Raw genomic sequence first — 21,442 nt, 5'->3', positions numbered from 1 at the left:
TACCATTACATACCTCAACACTGCTGCACGTAATAGTTAACGTTTCTGTAGCACCTTTTACTCTTAATTGTAGCGCCGCCTTTCCACATGAGCTCGTCTGTACATAAATTAATAGAATTTAATTAAGTAATAAATTTTACAACAGAATTGTTTTTGTGAGTAAAATTTGTTAACATATATGTATAAAGTAGAATGACGTCCCATGTGAACCACCCTGTTGGACTCCCAAATGTATGTAAATACCCTAAGCTTGCATTCAGTGTCGTGCATAGGTAAGTACTGGAGAATTTCTTCATTTTATATCACATCTGTGCATACCCTGTATGCACGCCACTGCTTGTATTTACCTAAGTAAACATTTCGTATGCCAGTCAGGATAGTTTCTAAATATTTAAACAAACTATATGATGATGCATAGAATCAAACGCATTAGTTAAATCGAGAATAACAATTATACATTTATATATATTACCTGCGAATTTGACTGCTGCGTGCAATTGGACTTTAAGGTTTGAACCGCTACAATGTCACTGAAAGAAGCAATCTTTGTGTAGGTGGGGGGCTCGCCTGCTTTATGGGATACGTATGATATATCTGCAAAATAAAAAGAAAATTAGTGTCCGTGTTAGTATGCGATTAAATAATTATCTTTTAATAGCACTGTCAAGTTTTGGTCAAGTTAAAATAGTGCGTTATCAGTATTAAGAAATATTAGTTTCTAAAAATCTTTTCAAGGATCTAAATGAAAAGAAACAATGTGCAAGAAACTTTCTATCAGCAGTATCGCAAATGAATTTAATATTTGGCATGTATCCTTTCTGACATTATACTAGTAAAACCGTGTATGTTTAAATATATTCAGTAGGCAAATGAAATATTAAGATTATAATGGAAAACTTACCTATATCGGGTCCTATCGCTAGCTCAACGGGTATCGCCCAGCCAGAACCGAGCGCGCCCGTGAACGTCTCGCGATCGTACCCGTAATGCGTGTGCATCGTTTCTAAGTACTTCAGCATGCAGTCGGTGTCACTTAAGTTTGCCACCTAAAAAAAATATAATCGATCATAACAATTTCATGTTTAAAGGTATTCATTTCCAAGGACGTGTTTTTGGTCTTGTTGGTTTATTAATTCATAGGTATTTTAATATAATGCTGATCATATATTTTATGATCATGAAAGGGCAAACAGATTAGGAGTTAAGATAATGATTGATGAAGATACCTTTTTAAACTGTTGCTGTATCGCCTTCTTTAGCACTTTGGGCTTGATCGCATCAAGGACTGACTTCGGTAGGAACTTGTGCAAACCAAACTCTTTCTCCAGGTACTCTATGTTGGACTTCTTGTCCAATGATATCTGCATGTCTTTACAGAAATACCTGAAACAATAAATAGAGACAGTTACATATTTTGGTATATTCCATTAAATTTCTTAACAAAGATGCATGAAAAAAAACTCACTTTATTTCTAAACAACATATCTGTATTGCCAAATCTTGATCCACCATTTGATGATTGGCATTGAGGTAGTCGTGTCGGACCTGAGAAAAGGAACACCATTTAATACAATGAGTGACAACTGCCAAGACAGGTAATATTATATAAGTATAGACAGGGTGGATTATTCTACCTTTTTATAAACCAAAGATGCATCTCAACGTCCTTTTTGACATTTCTTTATAGATTGTAAAGTTTTGCGTCACAAAATTTATGCTTAAGAGTGTGTTACGATAACGATCGAAAAAAATACATGTAAGATGAAAATCGTTTTCTTACATAGGTGGGAAACTTATGCTGTATTCTTATTAAAATAATTGTTGTTGTATTACCTGGTCATAATAATAGTGGAAGGTAACGCGGTCCGAATCGCAGAGATCACGAAGGTTGGCGGGTAAATAGCGTACGCGCAGTTCCAAACGCCATTCACTCGCCGGCCACTTCGCTAGCAGCTCAGATACCGGCGTGTCTTGATGTATCCAACGTATCTAGAAAATTCATGGATTCAGTGAACTTATGTATTCCATCACCTTATGCTAAGGAGCGCGTACTTGATCTCAAACTACGTTTAAGCCTATACTCAAGGTCAATTAATCACGCGTGCCATAGGTATGCAAAAATTGTTAGCGCTCGTAATCTGCCTAAATTTGTATTTCCTAAAAAACAAACTTTGTTGATTGAAACGACAAGGCTCACCCAATAAACCATTCTTGACAAAATTTTGGTACGGACGCAGTTTGCATCTTGCCGGACACTGAAGTGACGAACAATGAAGCAGGACGGAGGCGCGTGTATTAAGACGAGCAGCCAATACTTCGGGAATAGGTGAATTAAATAAACAGTACAAATAATAACAAAAAATCTGTGTAGAGTACACGCGGGAGAAGCTAGAAACAAGTTTACCACCGTGCTTGCAGCATTGTTGCATTGCTGTGGTTCGGTCTAAAGGGCGTGGTTGCCGGTGAACTTACATAGCAATTGAGGCTTAGCACCTACCATGCCTAAGGTTGTTGTCACAGGGTTCCTTGCTTACCCTGAGAAGTCTAGCTCTGTTTATAGATGGTTTTCCACTTACTGTAGAAGTTTAAAAAAAAAAACAAATATTTATACGGAGCAGCCTACCTTGCCAGTGGTGAGCCGTCTCGCCCTCAACGCATAGCACGATGCGTATACGCGATCGCCCGCCGCAAGCCTGGCGGCCAGACATCGTAGCACTGAGCGCACGTCTTCGTCCACTGATGCCCTCACAACGTTGAAGCCTCCATTTGGGAGGTGTACTTTTAACATTGATGGGTCGGTTGCCGCTCCTAAGGAAGAAAAAAATATTTAAATTGATTATTTAAAATTTTGTGTCCCAATGCTCATTATGGCAATAACATCATCTATTGGAAGTTATCCGAAGGTGTGCTTTCCATTCAAAATTACCAATTAGGTTTAGGTTATGTTTATTTTTCGACGATATCTTTTTTATAAGTTTTTTATAATTTTCATCTTTCCTTGGGGATGTGTCCAGATTTGGTGCGAACAAAACAAAAGAAAAACTTTCATCGGTCGAACCTTTTTAGAGTTATTTACGCGCACACATCCACATACACATTGATTTTTATAAAGATGATATATAGATTGGTAGCTGTTAAAAACAAACGGTATAAATCTGTTTCAACCGATGGTAAAGTAAAAATTAATTACGAAAAGTGCACAATGATTTGTCAACAAGTTATTAAAGTTTATCCATATATGCCATTAATAATAAAAGCAGGTGAATTAATTATATTATTATTATTGACAGAACAGACCGCAATAGCATAGGACAACACAACTGTCAATACAGCTTTATTATGCAACGTTGCCATGCCGGCAATTAAGGCGGAAAATTATTATGTACATACATCGTTATGTATGACGACAGTATACCTTATTTGGCCGTTCTATTCCTAATGATGAGGATAACGTCACTGTGGTAACGGAATATTATAGTTTTTCTCAATAATCCAGAGAGAAAACCTATAGAATACTAAATAAATGTTGATAATTTAGTATGCATGATCAGTTTATTTTAATAAGCTATTGACAACATGAGGAAAATATGCTTTAGGAAATAAATGTATGACTTAGCGGAAGACGTATTTTTTTGCACGTCATTTTACATTAAGTGGTTAGTGCTTTTAGGTCCTTCATAAAATACTGTGGACTACTAGAGGTTAGTTCTTCGGCTTCACTTTCGGGGGTCCGAGTTCAAATCCCGCACGCAACTCTAATTTTTCAATTTTATTTGCGTTTTAAGGAATTAAGTAAATATCACGTGCTTTAACAGTGTAAGAAAACATCGTAAGGAAATCTACAGTCTAAGTGTTTTCCATACTTTTCTCAAAGGCCCGAAGTCCACCAATCTGCACAAGGCCAGCGCGGTGGACTACTGCCTAAACCCTTCTCCTTAAAGAAGGAGACCGTTGCCCTGTAATGGGATGATAATGGATTGATATGATTATGACTTGTGAAAAAGGCTGAATGGTTAAACATAGCATTAAGAACATCCAGAAACCGACTAATATTGATGCATCAAAAACCACTCCACTTTAGTTAAGTGTTTCTCGAAGAAGCGGTTGGTGGAACATGGACCGAAGTGGTCCATTTAGCAGTTGATAGCAATTAGTTAACCTCTAATGTTTACCATCAAATGGGGAAAATGGGAAAAATTTGTAAGCTAGTAACATTCCGCGGGAGTAAAGTACGTACGCGGGGCGTTTTCACTATTTTTGAACACAAAAGCAGATACCTGCTACTTCAGTCGCGTAGAGTTTCTATTTTTCCACTACCCGAAGTCAATAAGTAACAGAACGCGGGAAAGGACGGAAACTGGGAGAGCGTTGCGAACTTTGCGCTGCGTATTTAAAACTTGGAAGCAAAATGTTCCCCCTCATAATTGCCTACTGCCTCCCAGCCCATAAATGATTGCACCAGACAGGCTATGTAAATAAAAAGGCGTTTCTATTTTCGCATACCGAACTTCTTGGAACGTCGTCGGTGCCGACTGTCGACTCAACGAAAAAACTCAATTATCATTCAACGCCCACTCCAGCGATCCCGCGAACAATTGTCTTGGAAGTATTCAAATGTCTTATTTATCACTATCTGGAAGCACATGATTCAAATGCTCAAGATGCAAATTGTGAGCCTCGTTGAATAATCAAGCACCCGTTTTAAGTAGAACTCGGTTAAATAATGCACGGAGGTTTTAATGTGACACTTTGTTAGCGGAAAATGTTGGTTTGACGAGTTTTCCATCACCTTGTTTTTAGGAAAATACGAGTAGTTGGGTTTCGTGGAATATTGTGTTATCGGTATCGGTAGGTAGGTATGCCATTTGACTCTTTTCCAAACCCTTCCGTTGGGAGAAGCCCTTAGTCCAGCTCCGATTGGAAATCATGTTTAATTAACTATCTGATATTATGATAGTTGTAGGAATATAATGCTGTTCGGTTCGGCTTCTCTGAATCGGTTGAAATGGAATAATAGAAACAATTTATTCCAAAAGTTTTCCTTGGGTTTAAGAATAATGATTAGTTATACTAATCGGAGATAATACGAAATGACGAGTGTATATGAATTTGTATGAACCGATGACGGATTGCTGTTATCATCGGGTATATCGTATAGGTACTAACTGGGATTTTGCCTGATAAAAATTGAGGATTCCCCGTCAATTATCTTCTATATATATAAAAAAGTTGACTGTCATGTAGCTACACAACTATACTAGTTATCACAAAAGTTTTCCAAATTTGATATAATTAATACTTAATGTTTTCACAGTTTTTCACAGTCAAATTTGGAGAACATCAAGTTTTTGCACAGTTTGGAAGAATACAGATTATTTAACACGCGTTCTCCAGGTATATGTTAATCGCTGCCTACCACATATTTTAAAAATCTTCTGGCGAGACACGATAAATAATTTGGATTTGTGGAGACTGTGCCACGAAGATCCAATTGAAATCCAAATACGTCGCCGCAAATGGATGTGGATTGGTCACACCCTGCCGAGGAACCAAAGCCACGTGTTCCCAGACAGGCTCTTGACTGGAACCCACAGGGGAAGCGAAAAAGGGGAAGACCGAAACAAACCTGGCGGCGAACTGTCATAGCGGAGGCGCAGAAGATTGGCTTTACCTGGAGTGAAGTTAAGCGCGTGGCCACAGACAGGTCGCAATAGAGAAGTATTGTGTCTCCTTTTTGCCCCAAAGGAGGGACGTAGGACGCAAAGAAGAATACTTTAGTGACAGTTTCTCAAGAAAATTTTACTATATTGTTCATTGCACTACGCACATGTTCTCAAGTTCAGTCCCATAGATTGACCGATTCTTTATAATCTGTTCTAAGTTCGATGTCGGTTTATTAATTCTATATAGGTTTAAGCAAAGAATCTTTATTTTGGAAACAATTTTAATATTTTATTTAAATGGCAGATATCTTCTTAACACAAACTGCGTAAGATAGCTTTAACTTATGAGCCGTAATCACTCAAACGACGAAATTAGTTATTCTGAGCTCGTTGTCTACAGCCTACAGGATGTCCACGTCCTATGTCCACCTCCTACGTCCTCGTCTTATTACCACGTGCTACGTCCACGTCAAAATATATGAGACGCTCATTGGAACGACTTCAAAGCCTTTTGTACCACATAATCGCCGTGGCTTTATACGAGCTCTAAAACAATTATGGAAAAAACTTTTTATAAAAAATACTGAAGCAACTCAAGGGTTTGCGATTTCAGCCTGAATGTTGTAAGTAGCGCATTCCGTAGTCCGTAACAGGCAATTAGTGTAATGATGGAAATTCTTTTCAGTCCGTTCTTATGTTTCAAAACGACTTTGTGAGTATCGCAAACATTTCTGACGACTCAAGAGCTTCGTGTAAGCCAGCGAGCAGCGAGGTATTTGATACTTAATTTCATTAACCGACTTCTAAGAGCGAGATAGATAGATAGATTCTATATTCGACTATAAGTATTTTTTCAATGTTTGTTTATTGATTTCTACGTCAATAGTGGAATGATTTGAAAAATTGCTTGTTGTTTGAAAGGGTGCTTACTCTTGAGGTGGGCATCGAGAGAAATCCTTAAATTATAACTATGTCGAGTGTGCGATGTCTCATTTAATTTCAGATGTGGTATTCTAAGAGTAATTAAAGACGTTACTGGTCAAATACTCGACTACAATCAAACACGTTGTTCTCGTTGATGCAACCTTTTTTTTGCACTACCTACCACTTTTCTCAAAACACAATTAATCAACCAAAGGTTGTCTGGAGAAGATCGCTAAACGATAAGGTCGGGCCACCTTTGCGCATGTATGCATATTTTTAACTAGTTGTTGCCCGCTTTGTACGCGGTTTTTTAGTTTTTTTATGAATCCTGCGGGAGCCGTACATTTTCCCGGGACAAAAAGCAGCCTATGTGTTAATCCAGGGTATAATCATGTGACAATGTAACAAACATCCATCCATGCAGTGGCGTGCTAGAGGGTATGCACAGGGTATGCAAATGATATAAAATGAAGACAATATCCAATACGAGTTATAAAAAATTGAAGGATAGGCATTTTATTTATAACTCGTGCTGGAGATTTTCTTCAATTTATATCATCTGAATACCCTGTGCATACCCTCTATGCACGCTACTGCATTTATCCATCCATACAAAAAAACTTTCGCATTCATAATATTGTGCAGTTATGACTGTATCTATCTCAGTTCAATGTGTGCTGTATGATGGACACCTTCAAAGTGACACCCAGTTATGCAGTGTAAAAACCGGCCAAGTACGATTTGACATTGCTAACGATGCATTCCGTACCAACGTACGATATGAAACCCTATATGAAGTATGTAAGTGTGATTATTAAGACTAGAGAAAGAAGAGAGTAATAGTTATTTTTAGAGACCTTTGGAGCAGCTTGGTGGATCTAAGCTTTTAACTTCTGTCTTTAGGAAATCTGTAAAACATTACGAGGATGACGATGATGTCTTAAAGAACGCAATCTAGTTACAATACTTTTTCCCACTATTGCAACTCGTTGGTGCCTTTTTAATTGCATAAAAAGCCGTACTTAAACTTCCACGCGATCGAATAAGCAAACGTAGCTAGACAAAGTCACGAGAGGCACTTTGATGAACAGAAAAACGCGCAATTACGAAATAGTGATCAAACTGTATGCACAATGCATGCGGGTGTAGCCAGACCGGGTCGATAGGCCATAAATAATGGCTATCAGTGCAACCCACAGCCATAACTCGCGCATATTATGCACTCTGTCAGAATTATTCATGAACGTGTCCTTTGAGTGGACGGACATAATCTTGTATCGATCTGCTGTACCTATACAAAATACCTATTACAGAAATCTGTTGCGTTACTGATTGACAGAAAACGCATAAACGTATTACATAACGGTTGAAAATTGCGTATCAATTATACCCAGTTCATTATAATCTTTAGCCTATAAGGGACGTAGAGGTTTAAGCATCCTCGCTATGCCAAAAATTAAGCTAATTGGTTGCTTAGTTAGGACGAAAGGGAGGACAAACGAACGAACACACTTTCGCGTTTATATTATTAGTAAGAATGATATTGTAATCGAAATATATCTGAATAACTAAATAAATAAATAACGTGCTCTGCAAGGCACGGATTTAGGCAAGATCAACACAAGAGAAGTGGTGAGATTTTCTTGGCAGAAAACAATAAAATTTTCCCAAAATAAATTTTTTCAAGAGTGCTTCATTCAGCGTTAGATTAAAAACTGCATCCAGATTTCTCCTCCAAAACTTCAACTCATTTGGTGGAACACCATCCCCTAATATGCACCTACTGCCCCTTCAGTACGTGGAACATGTTGGAACCGAAAACAGTTCAATAATCAGATAAAAAATCTTTCAGAGTAAAGAGAAAACGTGAGTTCGTTGGAAATGCTTTCACAATTTACCTATTCAACCAATGATATGATTATTACATACAATTTGTCAGGGTACAGAAAATGCTATATGATGGATAAGTTTTAGAGAAGATCTAGCCGACTTTATTGGTAAAATCTACATTAACATAAGCAAAGCCGTCGGAGAAAGCTGGTCAGTATAAAAATAGGATACCAAAAGGTAGGATACATAGGTATACATTTAAAAAAGTTTCCGCGCCGCGCTGTGGCAAACGGAAAGTAAATAAAAAGGCCTTGAAGTGAAAGTGAAACCTTCCCGGTTGCCACTTGATAAATCCACGTCGAGTTTTAATGAACGCGCACTTGTCACTTTAATTTCCATGTCAAAGGTAATTTGATGACATTTTTTGCTTACAATATCCTGGAGCGCGGAGTCAGGTTTATCGTGTGACCTAGATGCGAGTAGCGTAAATATTTAACGAGTGTTTTAGCTACGGATGCGGAGTACAAACGATCCTGAAGGGTCCTTGTGCGTCCGCCAAGACGCCCTCTCACACCATGTGCTACATAGCTATGGATATAACGTGTTCGACTTCATATCACGAGTTCTAAAGGTCGATACCTAGGTCTGGCCTAAAATTGGGTACTCTTCTATCTAGTTCATGAGGAAAGTCGATTTGATTCTCCGAAAAATTGGGTAATTGTAGGAGTACATCCCATCCTTATGGATTTCAGCAGGCCTAAACCAGTCGACGAGTTCGTCTTTACAAGGAGTGGTTACGCACTCAGTGCTCTACGTTTTAAAACTTCTTCAGTAGCATTCCTTCCCGTCACCGTAATACACATAACTAGACATTACGGTAAGCTGTCGTTCCCTCGTTTGTTTGTCTGTTAACAGTACGGTTCGTGTCATATTAGCTAGTTTTTTTAAGGTATAAACTATATCTTGTACTCGTACGTACCCATGTTATGTGTTTTTTTTGCTTTTAAAGCACACCCCGTGTTTAATCGACTGTTTGTCCGGAAAAAAATTTGAGACGATTCTACCGATATTGTCGGGACTGTTAGAGCCAGGATTAAAGATAATTGTCTCTTTGCATCAAAGTAGTATATTATTTTCTTACCAATATCATATTCGTTCTTAGCCACCCGGAAATCCTTAAAAACGATACTCAAAAAACAAATTGACAATTCGATACGGCGGCCATCTTGGATTTCAAAAATAATATCATACTCCTTCTTAGCAACCGGGAAAAGTTATGTGCTTTTTTAGCAATTAAATAAAGTTTTCTTCAACGGTGAAGAAAAACATCGTGAGAGACCCTGAATGCCTTAGTGTTCTCCATAATATTGCAAAGAGCTTGAGAATTCACCAATACGCACTTAGGCATCGTAGTGGATTACGGCCTAAGCCGGTGCATTGCAGAAGGAGACCTGTGCCCTGATATCATTGATATACTCACCATGCGCCGGCGTCGGTGTCGCATGCCGCTTGGGCGAGCCGCCCTGCGGCGTGGACTGCATCGCACGAGCTAGCGGCCCTTCGCCGCAGCGTCCGCCGCCCTCCGGCTCATGGCTGCAAACAAAAATACAAGTGTTACAAATCATCATGATTCAGTAATAGAGGTTTTTGCGACAGAGCTCGTCCGGGAATTACTAGCGCAATGCTTATTTCTGGCGCCTGCCAGTATAGTAATGTATGAATCTGAAAGGCGTGGTTGCTGGTATTTAGGCATACCTATATGTGGTTTATAATTTCAGGTTGATGGACAGTGGGAGGCACTTTTAAGGATGCGTTCCTTGCATGACCTGCTAAGTGTTGCTTTTTTTATAAGCTATAGTTTTGAACTTCATCAGTTAGGCCATAAATCATCAGCCTATTGACTGCTTGCTATTACCGATTACTATTACTTTTACCGATATAAACCGATGGCGACGGCGGTCGCTGACGATATCCACGCGACTTTTTTATAGAACAAAATTGTAAAAAAGTGCTTAATCGCCTTAAGATGATTTCAATTCAAAAAAATACCACGGAGTTAAATGGGGTTAAACCAAGATTACCTAATGTTAATCTAAATACATGTAGCAATTATTTTTATTACAAGAAAAGTTAGTACTTGACTGCAATTCCACCTAGTGGTAAGATGGTAGCGGACTAACCTGTTATGGAGTATGACAGTCACATTTATCCCATACCCCTAATCGGTTCCTACGCGACATCAAACCGGAACGCTAAATCGCTTAACGGTGCACGTCTTTGTCAGTAGGGGGGTAACTAGCCACGTCCGAAGCCTCACACCAGACCAGACCAGGCCAGAGAAAATTCGGAAATAATAAATTCCTAAATCTCCCCTGCCGGGTATCGAACACGACCTCGGACCTCCACACGGTCGACATTTGCGCGTTAAATCAACGACAACTCTCAACAAAAGGATAGATTTCTAAAATATGAAACCAACTTATAAGTATCCAGACAAAATGTAAACAAATTCCCACTCCAATACCAGATTATTATCAATAGGGATTGGGTGGCTTGCCAACATTGCGCAGCGTTTAGTATTTTCAGAATATATTTTGGACTATCAAATCCGGGTTAACAGTCATCAATCTTAGGCGTCGAGAATGGATTAACTCCAGCGAATTAGATCCATTGCGGTATTCGTGAATATAAAAGCTCTAGATTCTCTTTAAGTGCGGATAGGAAATCAGAAAGGCAAATCGAACAAGAATTGCTAAATAAAGAACATTTATGAGGCCATCAACCTGAAATTTTTATGAGTCCTCCCTTCCGTTTTAACGATCACTATTATACGGAATGTGACATCATGATCATCATATAAACCGATAGACATCCACTGCTGGTCCTTTGAAGGAAGTTCCAAATTACACGGCGGTTTCATGCCTCTTATGTCCAGCGGCTTCCCTGCTACGCGCTTGATGTCGTCTGTCCACCTCGGGGGTGTAGGCTAGTACCAGTCAGCCTCCCAAATGCCTGCCAACCTCACCTGCCCATGGTGCACCGAACCGACGAGGCTCTTGCGATCGACAGGTGGCGGTATAACCACATCGAATTGGCTAGGCTGAACAAATGACACAGACCGGTGTCGGGCAGCAGCGACGCCGGTGCGATCAGTCTAGCCCTGCGATGACCAACCTGTTTGCCCAGCGTTGTCATTATTGGGCATAACTTTGATGGACAGTACAAGAAATGTGACAAGTGATACGTAAATAGTTACTGCAAAATTTCCCGTTTATGTCTTTTAGTTTTTTAAATTTATTTTACGGCCAATGCATCAGGACCTTAGGGCATTTCTAACACACGAAAACATATTAAATACAAACACAGATAGATAACCACCAATCGGCACTGGGCCAGCGTGGTGGCCTACAGCCTTAACCCCTTCTCATTGTGGGAGGAGACCAGTGCCCTGTAGTGTACCAGTAATGGGTTGATACCTATGATTTGATGATGACGACAGACAGATATAGCATTCTAAGTATAAGTTAAACTACCTATATCTAACCTTTTTTTACGCCACCTTTTAAATAAACTTCTGTTACCAAGAGATAATGCGAATTATACAGATTATAATTATCGAGATATTGTTTTAATAATAAATTTGCAAAATACATACAAAATTTCACACATGAACACCATTGTTCTGGTCAATACTCAATACGTAGGCTTCGTTTTAATTATACACAGACCAGTGGCTATGTGCGGCCACAAGTAAGGGACACGAGGGCGATCTACCCCCTTACCCTTCCCCGACGCAGATGGGGGTAACCCCCGTTCATCGATTGGCAACATTCGGCGCATGCAAATGCAGTATACGTGCATGTGAAACGACTGACAGCCCTTTTAGTGGTTTTGTTGAAAAACGCTTCTATTGTACGAAATGGACGCAGATATTTAAACATGGAATTTGTTAAATACTGATGGCTGCACTCGAAATCAAATTTAAACGTAAATATTACAGACGCAGAATTATTTATTATCATGGTCAGAAAAAACGGACACAGGTTAAATATCATATAGATAACGAATTTTTATAATATTAGTAGGTACTTGAAATCATAATCCTGTATGTGTATATAATGAGTAAATTCAACACGTATAGTATAAGTTTTCCTATTTTCTGTTTGAAGTAAAAGTTTTAACAGAAAATAGGAAAACTTATACTATTCGTGTTGAATTTACTCATTATATTTACATACAGGATTATGATTTCAATTTAAATATTTTCAATAATTTACGAATTCCATTCCATAATATGTATATATTATATGTTAAACAATATATAGGAAAACTTTTACGTTTATTGCACTTCAACATAAATCGAGCAAATTAAAAATATTTTTTATACTAAACAAACAACAATTCTTTCAATGAATCAACGTTCAATATTAGAGACTGAATTCGTTACAATAAAAATGCATTAAACATGTTATAGAAAGAACGTGTCCCTTTAAAAAAGGAAATAGCATTTATAGCAAACATATAAACTCTGTGTTTGCTGCAAACGTGAATAAAAACACGTAAGCTCACTCGAGAGAATCCGATTTACTTTATCGGAACAATACTGTACGCTTTAAAAAGTAAACAAACGGCGAATAGCGAAATACCCAACCCGTGTAGGAGTGAAAGAGGTGAATCGTGTTTTAATTTGTGAGGCAAGCTTAGACTTGTTAGATATGGAGTGAATCATATTAAACTTCGTAATGATTGAGCGCGATTTTGAAACTATTGCATATTCAGCATATAATCGAGAACATGAGTTATAAAATAGCTCCATTGGCACAAGTAACATCGTTTATTTTTTATTTATTTTTAATTAAAGCGATTCCACCATTTAGTACTTCTAAGTGTTATTTCCAATCGGAAGCAAGAAGGATAATTAAACTAACTATTTGATACAATTGATTGAATTGCATGTAATCTAATTGAGCGACTTTAAATTTTAACCAAAACAAACGTAAGCAATAGCTTAGGAGTTGGAACTACTCATCATATTCACATCAACACAGAGGTCACTTAGGATAAAAGGCATTAAGATTTCAATTGGAATTAGCACATGTGTCGTGGGTTGAGGACCTCAGTGTCGATCGCAGTAAAAAAAGATAACGCTATCATGCCTATGACATGATTGCAGTAGGTAGAGCAATGATGCAATTGCCATTATACTATTGTTATATTGATGTTGCACAAAAGCATGTCCTACTTATTAATATTCAAAAAGAACTAATAGTACTTTATAGCTAGTTTCGAATTATAAATTGCCATAAAGTAATACAAATCATAGCTCTATAGATTAGATTGTATACAATATTAATTTACTAGGATGACCCCAATTTCAATCTTAATATATATAAATCTCCTGTCACGATGTTTGTCCGCGATGGACTCCTAAACTACTGAACCGATTTTAAATTAAATTGGCACACCGTGAGCAGTCTGGTCCAACTTAAGAGATAGGACAGCTAAGATCTTTAAGTAAAGTCACAATTTTATTTTATTGCAAATTATTTGTCTATAATTAATTGACAGTCACATGTTATATGTATATACAACTATACTCATTTAAGGCTTAGCGATACTGAATACTTTAAAAACAAAATCAAACGCAGACGAAGTCGCGGGCAACAGCTAGTGTATTATATATTATTTTGCTGTACGTACTGTACTGTAAAAAATTAATTTTTAATTTTAATTTTTTAATATTTTGATGCATGAGTAAAATTTCACTTTCTATAAAGGAAACAACAGTCAGTAATTTCAATGACTTTAAATAAATTTATATGTTTTGTCGATTTACAAGTATAACTTTTTAAATCCTCCTCATTCTGAGAAGAGACCCTGAGGAGTTACTGATGATGATAATACCCGGCTCGATATGTAAAAATTGTTACTCTACTATATTCGAACCTGCAACAGCACGACAGTTTAATGCCATGATATTAGAACAAGGTTTGTTTGTAAAAAGTTGATCTGTTACCAGCCACTACAGGCACGGGAGTCCTGAATACTCTACTTTCAGAATCAGAACGGTTTGGGGCAGTAGTCCGCCTCGCTGCCCTGGCCAAGCGCGGATTGGTAACGCCTTTGAGAACACGATGGAGAACTCTCAGGCATGAAAGTTTCCTCACGACGTTTTCCTTCACCGTTAAAGCAAATTTTAGTTATTTTCATATATTAAAAAACGCACATAACCTTGAAAAGTAAGAGGTGCGTGCCGGGGATCAAACACGGTTCCCCCGAACGGAAGACCAAAGCCCTAACCACACAAGTCTATCACTGCTTACACATCCCTACTAATATTATAAATGTCAATGTAAGTTTGTTTGTTACGCTTTCACGCAAAAACTACTTAACCGATCCTCATGAAACTTTGTACACATATTCTTGGAAATGTTAGAAGTAATATAGGATACTTTTTATCCCGACATTAAGCACGGTTCCTTTGGAAGAGGGGATGAGTGTTTGACGATTTTAAACCATAACTCCGACAAATTATAACCGATTTAAAAAAATATTTTTGTACTATAGAGGTTATAATATGTGTTTAATTTTGCCCAAACTGTGGTTGGAGATAGAGGACAGAACTCCAGAGAAGGCTTAGCAATACTGAATACTTTAATTATTTTAAGTTCAACAACTAAATTTAATGCCACATCAAAAAACAAAATCAAACGCAGACGAAGTCGCGGGCAACAGCTAGTACATACATACATTAAAGTCACATTTTTCAACCCCATTTTATGTTCTTTACGTAACCAGCCGAGCTACAATAAAACCCAATAAAAACTGACGGAAGCTATACTTCAAACTATAAATTACAACTAGACATAGGACGTTGCACAAACAATCCCAAAATTAAAATTACTGGTATGTTAGTAGAATGTTGAAAGTGCTATTTCCCAGGGCAGTGTAACGCACAATGATAGCTGCTGTACCCGTGTAATGTCATTTATCAGGCAATCCAATTACGTAGATCCTGATCGAGTTTATATTGACAAATGCTCGGCGATTTGTTGGTTACTATCGAAATTATTACCTTAGATTACAAACCGATACTGAACATACAATCCTGATAATGGTCAGTACTAAAATAGTTTGCCTTTCAGAAAACCTTACTTTGAATCCTGAGAATTCATTTATCTATTGCTTTATGTAAATCTTATACTATATGTATGAATGTGCTAAAACTAACAATATAATAACGTCAATTGATTTTAGCGTCAGAACTTAAGTATAGACGATTATATCGTCTATACTTAAGTTCTGCGGCATGCACGGTGAAAATGGTACCATATATAACATATTTATATAGAAACTTTTTAAGTTGGTTTATTACAGTTATTCTTATAGCACCCCGTTGTATCAGCATTAAGTATATGGTATTTTATTATGGTTAAACTGTAAGTAAGTTATTGTACCTCAAACTTTATTTTGTATAAAATAACTAGGTCGGATCACTAATGAGAAACTGTTTTCTTCCTTGTTCCTGATACGTAAGCAACAAAAATTGTTTCGAGGGGCATCCAATATAAACTAATTTGTAATTCCAAGAGGAAGCGGACGATGAAGCAGAATATCAGTCTTCGTTTTTAATTGGTTTGCATAAAAGCTTTGTAATAATCGCTATCGCTGAATATTCATTACGCGATGCTGGAGCCTAGATCTCGTCAGTATGGCGGATTTTGTGCATGCATTTCTTATTCTGTCAGTAACATTGCCATTATAAGTAATACATTCCGACAAAACCTTTGTATGATTCATTTCAAGTAAAATCATAATGCAAAAGAAGTGCCGCCGAATTGTTATTACTGGTTAATTGCGTTCAGTGACTTCCATTTCCGTAAGTAGGTGCTTGTCGCAATTAATAGCGATAACTACAGAGTCGTTTACGTTTAATAATGAGTTTTGTACTGACGCTTTTACTAAGTACTCATAAACTTTACTGCGGGTAATATTATATATAAACTATTAAGCTGGATGGGTTTTTAAATTTCAAATTTATTTTTAAGCAATTTTATGTATTGCCTTCAAATCCTTGCGTCAAAAATTAAAGAGCTCACAAACTTTATTCTAAAAAAGATATAGAAGATATTTTTGTGGTACATATATATTTATTTAATATATATATATTTTCTAAATCATTGTTTACAACCTTATAAAGTCCACTATAAAATAAATTCCAACAACAAAAACACGCATTTAAATGTTACATTATAATCGAAGGAACTTACGAATTCCTTAACGGATGATCTATGGTCGAAGGCAAATTTAATTCCACCATGCAACCTTCGTAATGCCACCCACTCGCCGCCTACGGAGTTACGCAAGGTGGAGACATTTACGAGTGTTAAGGGAAAGTATCAAAATTAATTATATCCAACCATCTGTAACTTGATTGCGATACTTTGTAATTTAATTAAGCGTTATTGCTGCCTGATAAATGTTAGACGCAAGACCTATTCATAAGAATTTCAGTCCAAACACACCGTAGGCGTAGGCGAATCGAAATAATTAAGTACAGTAAATGTTTCTATGTATTACACCAAATTATTTCAAAACGATATCTTCTTTTTAAGTTTTAAGCTGTGTAGGTAAATCTGAGGAACGTGCAGTTCGAATCGAAAAAAATATCTTAATTAAGAGACCATGTTACTTAACCTTTATAATAAACTGTTATAATTAATATTGAATAGAGTTAGTTTATTTATTCATAACCTAGCCGCTATAGAAGCAGAGAATCAACCAAACACGCCAAAAATTTGTGTGTGAACTTTACTACCGTTTCGCTTGTATCAGTCAAAGCTATAAAGATTATATAATATTTTGGCAAGGAGTCCAAATGACGAAAACTACAATCGTATATTTCCGTAATCTCCTGGCTGGTGACTTACACTGTTACAAAAAATAAATTACTCGTATTCTTTGAAAAATATTCCACAACGTCGCGTGTCGAATCAAATTAATTAAAATGTGCAGTAAGCGTCTGACACTTTTGCAGCCAAGATCAATTCATCAGAATGCATCTTAATTTGTCTCAAACAATAAAAAAAATTGACAAACCTTTTTGACCGAACCCTAGTGTATCTCCAAGTGTTGCTGCTGTAGTGTCCCGAACTCGATGGGCACAATAATAACTGAAGACTGTTTGGCCTTGGCTGCCTCTGTTTCTTGGACCTCAATTTAACTACTTCTTCTTTTTCTCTTTTAGCTTCTTTAACGGGTGGCTTCTTCGAATCGACACTCCACCGGTACTTTTCATCTGCACCATGTTTTCTGAATTCTATATCACCATCCAGGTCAAAATGATCTAGCTTATCGTTTATGAAACTTCTAGATCGCAAAAGATCTGGTGTTTCGTCAATTCTATCATGCTTTCGTATCTCGATCGGTGATATCGGAGGTCGTCTCGGTTCAAAAACGACTTTTGAGTACTCGTTGCTTCTACGCCACAAACGGGGCGATAAGGGCCAAAAGCGCCCCGCAGGCTGTGCGGATTCCATAACCATTTTTTGAACACTTGTGACAACTTTCTTATTTTTTGTAGACTTCACTTTGCACACTTAAATTACAGCTTCCAATTAGCACTGACTTTATCGATGTTTAACTGTTTTAAATCTTAAAAGTGTTACCAGTGATTAAAATAAAATTTCAAAGTAATTAAAGTGTAAGTGATTGTAATCACTCACGGCAATACTTTAAGTGTCTCGGTTACTATTACACATATAAAAGATAAACGTGCGCGACATCCGAAAGCGATTGGTTGACTGCATAAAGAACCAAGTAACAACATGTGCATAACAATCCCCACCGGCGATCAATCATGCATTACGCCTACGAATTCTAGATAAAGTAATAATACGAGAACGGAGTGATAGCACGCGCGTAAGGCAAAGCATACAATGAATGGATATAATAGCTTATCTGATACACAGGGCTACCGGAACTGCTGTATGACGGCGGATATTGTAGTAGCTTTTATATTTTTAATAGATTATAAATAGATTTAAATAAAGAAAATAATCCGGAATATAATAATATGGGAAACTTTAATTCGACGACCGAAGTTGCAAGCATTTGCTAGTTCTAAACATTTATTCCTCTAGGAACATATTAACATACCGTACGGGTATATTACGTCCTGTCGTACGCTGCTTCCTGAGCGGTCGTTTAGTATGCGACGTTATTCGTATACATCCTACCGTGAGGCATTACATATCGTAGCGATTTTATGGTTATCCATTTTTGATGCAGATGCATCAGCAGATTGTGGGAAAGTAGAAACGTATTGCACAAAAAATAAATACAGTTTAAGTTGTGCTTGAAAAACACCAATATCACAGTTTTCTCTAAAGAAGTTAAATATTATTTACTTACCATACGAAAAAACACATCCGTATAGAACAACTGGTGAATTCACACATTGAGGATTATTCACAACGCAACAGTGTTTACTAACAGTCAAGAAGTAAATTATAAACAATAAAACAATCGCATATGACTGCAAACAATAATCCGATGATAAATGACCAACAAAAAAAGGCCACCTAATGTGGCGAAGGAAACGGCTGAATCACAGGAAGTAATACCTATTGTACAGACATTATCATTTCGATGAGCTCCCTGAGTCAGGCAACGCAATTCTTGAAATCGATGGAGACATTATATCGAGACCTACGTAAGCATTGCAACTTAACAGATAAACATATTATCGATTGCAAAATATTTAAAACCCACAAAGATAGGATTTTGAATACAAATGTGTATAACACAAGCCGTACTTTCATTATAATCATTATATCTAGCAAGTTTTCTTTTAGATTGGATTAGTATCTGAAACTTTTTGTAAGCGATTTGCGAAAAAAGCTAAATGATAGATGAGATGATATAGAACATTCAGGACGGAACGTTGAATTGTAATAAGCTACATCATTTATCATGGTTTCTTTAGAAAAATAAACTTTTAAGTCAATAAGAACGTAGCGTTGAAGATCAATTTGTCTCTGAACCAGTTTGCGCCATTTCTTACTAAAAATATGAAATTAATGACGATATAAGAGTATAGATTTGTAACCAGTTACAGCAAGGCAAAGAATTAATCTAATTTTATAGTTGGTTACGAAATATTGATATCAACTTATAAGAAAAGGGATTAATGAAATTTATAACACTGTCGTAGGCAGCATGGAGACCTACGTGAAAGCAGAAAAGGGCAATCGACGAACAATAATTTACATATTTACTGCGTAAATACTGTGACTTGAATGTGGGACCCTGAGATTTAGCTGTGGTCAATTTAACTAGTTAATTAATTTAGCTATTAATTCAATTTATTCTTATTACCCGTTAAAAGAATTTAGATTAGTTACATTTCTGCTGTATGATTCAGGCAAGTACAACTGCTTCCCTCAATCATTTAGGAGGAATAAAAAAAAACGAATATTAACGCAATTATAATTAATAATTGTTAAAATTATAATTAAGAATAAAGTTTAAAATCATATGGATTCATTGTGAAAGCAGTTTATGATGCTTAGAGTGAAAATTAGTTTCTCCCGCAATGTATGTAACTAGATTCATTAGACTTCGTCGGCAACCATTATTTGTTTTTACCACATAAATTAAATTAACGTTATACACTTGAACGTTATGTTTGAGCTTTTAAATTAAAGGTTCCTATGCGTATATGTGCGGGAAATTATATTGTCAAACAAATAGGTTACCCAATAAATACAATTTTGAAGAGCAGATAAACAAAGTAAGTTTGTGGGGACGTAGTTTTTATTTTAGTTACTCTGAAAGAGAGTTTGTAAATCGTACAGATTACGGCTAAGATCTGCAGAGCGTACTTTGTAATTAAACGGGACAGATAGATAAAGTCAGAAACATCTATACCGTTGTACATAAGGAAGTTGGAAGTTCCAAGCAGCGACTAGTAAATAATAGAAACGTAAACATAACATAACGTAACAGTGCGTCACGTATTTTAGATGACGATTTCATTGTGCCTCTATGGATTCAGTATTTCGGCAGTCATTCTCAGTAATCAATCAATGATATTTTTGTCTCGGCATCCAATTGGGGGAGGTACTCGCACACAATAGCCGGAACAGACGCTAAAGACAACCAAACTGTATATGCCGGTATACAACTTCTAAATCTACTTCAAGCTACTTTATTTCTTTTGGCCACAATTTTACAGAGCATTTTTCTTTGGAAGCATTATGCCGGTAATGTAATGCGAGCGTGGGACTCGAATGGCGCCTAAAATGGAATACCTTATGTCGTATGCAATGTGTTCCAATGACAGTTGCTTGAAAATTCGAAGACTTACGTACTCAAACGTTTATTAGACTTACCTTGGATAGAATTTTGACTGTGTAGTGATGAATTTGAAGTGATGTTTTTTTTCTATTTGTCATGTTTTGCATAGGAAATTAATGTTAAAATTGTATGTACTAGTTATGTTATGAATAATTAATACGGCTAATTATACAGTAGAGTATAGTAGCAAACACTTTAATAACTATAATGTTTTATTATATTTCTATAATGTTTTTAGATCTAAGGTAACTATGATGAGGTAAATCATATTATGGTATATTAGTGTTCTTGAAGTAGAATTTTTAACGGCCATAAATGATAAATAGTTTGGTATTTAAAGCCTTCATCCTGCAAAGCCATTTTTCACATCCGAAATTCGTAACAGGCAACAAATTTAATGGATTATCCGATACAAATGTCGAATGGGCTGACGAATGGTCCAAACGCTGACTGATTGTGGACGTCAATCATTTCGGAACAGGGTTTATCTTTTTAGTGCTGGACCGAGTTTTTGCGATAAAAAGATCTATATGAGCAGCTGAAGTAAGCCATATTGTATCGTTTTAAGTTAAAGTATCTAATATAACAACCTACTAGATACTCGTAGTATCTACAATTTCGATCGGTTGTGTTTTTTGTGTTTTTAATCCCGTATGAACCGGGTA

General features: G+C 36.8%; 1 protein-coding gene across 6 annotated transcripts in view; it reads right to left on the bottom strand.

Moving 5' to 3' along the window:
- LOC120623211 (focal adhesion kinase 1) overlaps positions 1-21,442 on the bottom strand; it is a 195,264-nt gene that overhangs the window by 23,091 nt on the left and 150,731 nt on the right. For 2 of the 6 annotated variants that reach the window (XM_039889095.1, XM_039889914.1), the window contains exons 1-9: positions 17,517-18,206; positions 9,898-10,010; positions 2,624-2,808; positions 1,834-1,989; positions 1,466-1,545; positions 1,227-1,383; positions 902-1,046; positions 473-594; positions 14-97 (exon numbers count right to left, since the gene is read on the bottom strand). In XM_039889095.1, the coding sequence (XP_039745029.1) occupies positions 14-97; positions 473-594; positions 902-1,046; positions 1,227-1,383; positions 1,466-1,545; positions 1,834-1,989; positions 2,624-2,808; positions 9,898-10,010; positions 17,517-17,962 (1,488 nt within the window). In that variant the 5' untranslated portion in view covers positions 17,963-18,206. Of the gene's footprint in view, positions 1-13; positions 98-472; positions 595-901; positions 1,047-1,226; positions 1,384-1,465; positions 1,546-1,833; positions 1,990-2,623; positions 2,809-9,897; positions 10,011-17,516; positions 18,207-18,830; positions 18,908-21,442 lie in introns of those variants that run through there. The other 4 variants (XM_039900867.1, XM_039893096.1, XM_039908288.1 and 1 more) reach the window with 4 other exon arrangements.

This window comes from Pararge aegeria, chromosome 1, assembly GCF_905163445.1.
Source record: "Pararge aegeria chromosome 1, ilParAegt1.1, whole genome shotgun sequence".
NCBI classification, from domain to species: domain Eukaryota; kingdom Metazoa; phylum Arthropoda; class Insecta; order Lepidoptera; family Nymphalidae; genus Pararge; species Pararge aegeria.
The sequence above is the reverse complement of the archived record's forward strand: the minus strand, read 5'-3'. Positions and strand labels throughout refer to the sequence as shown.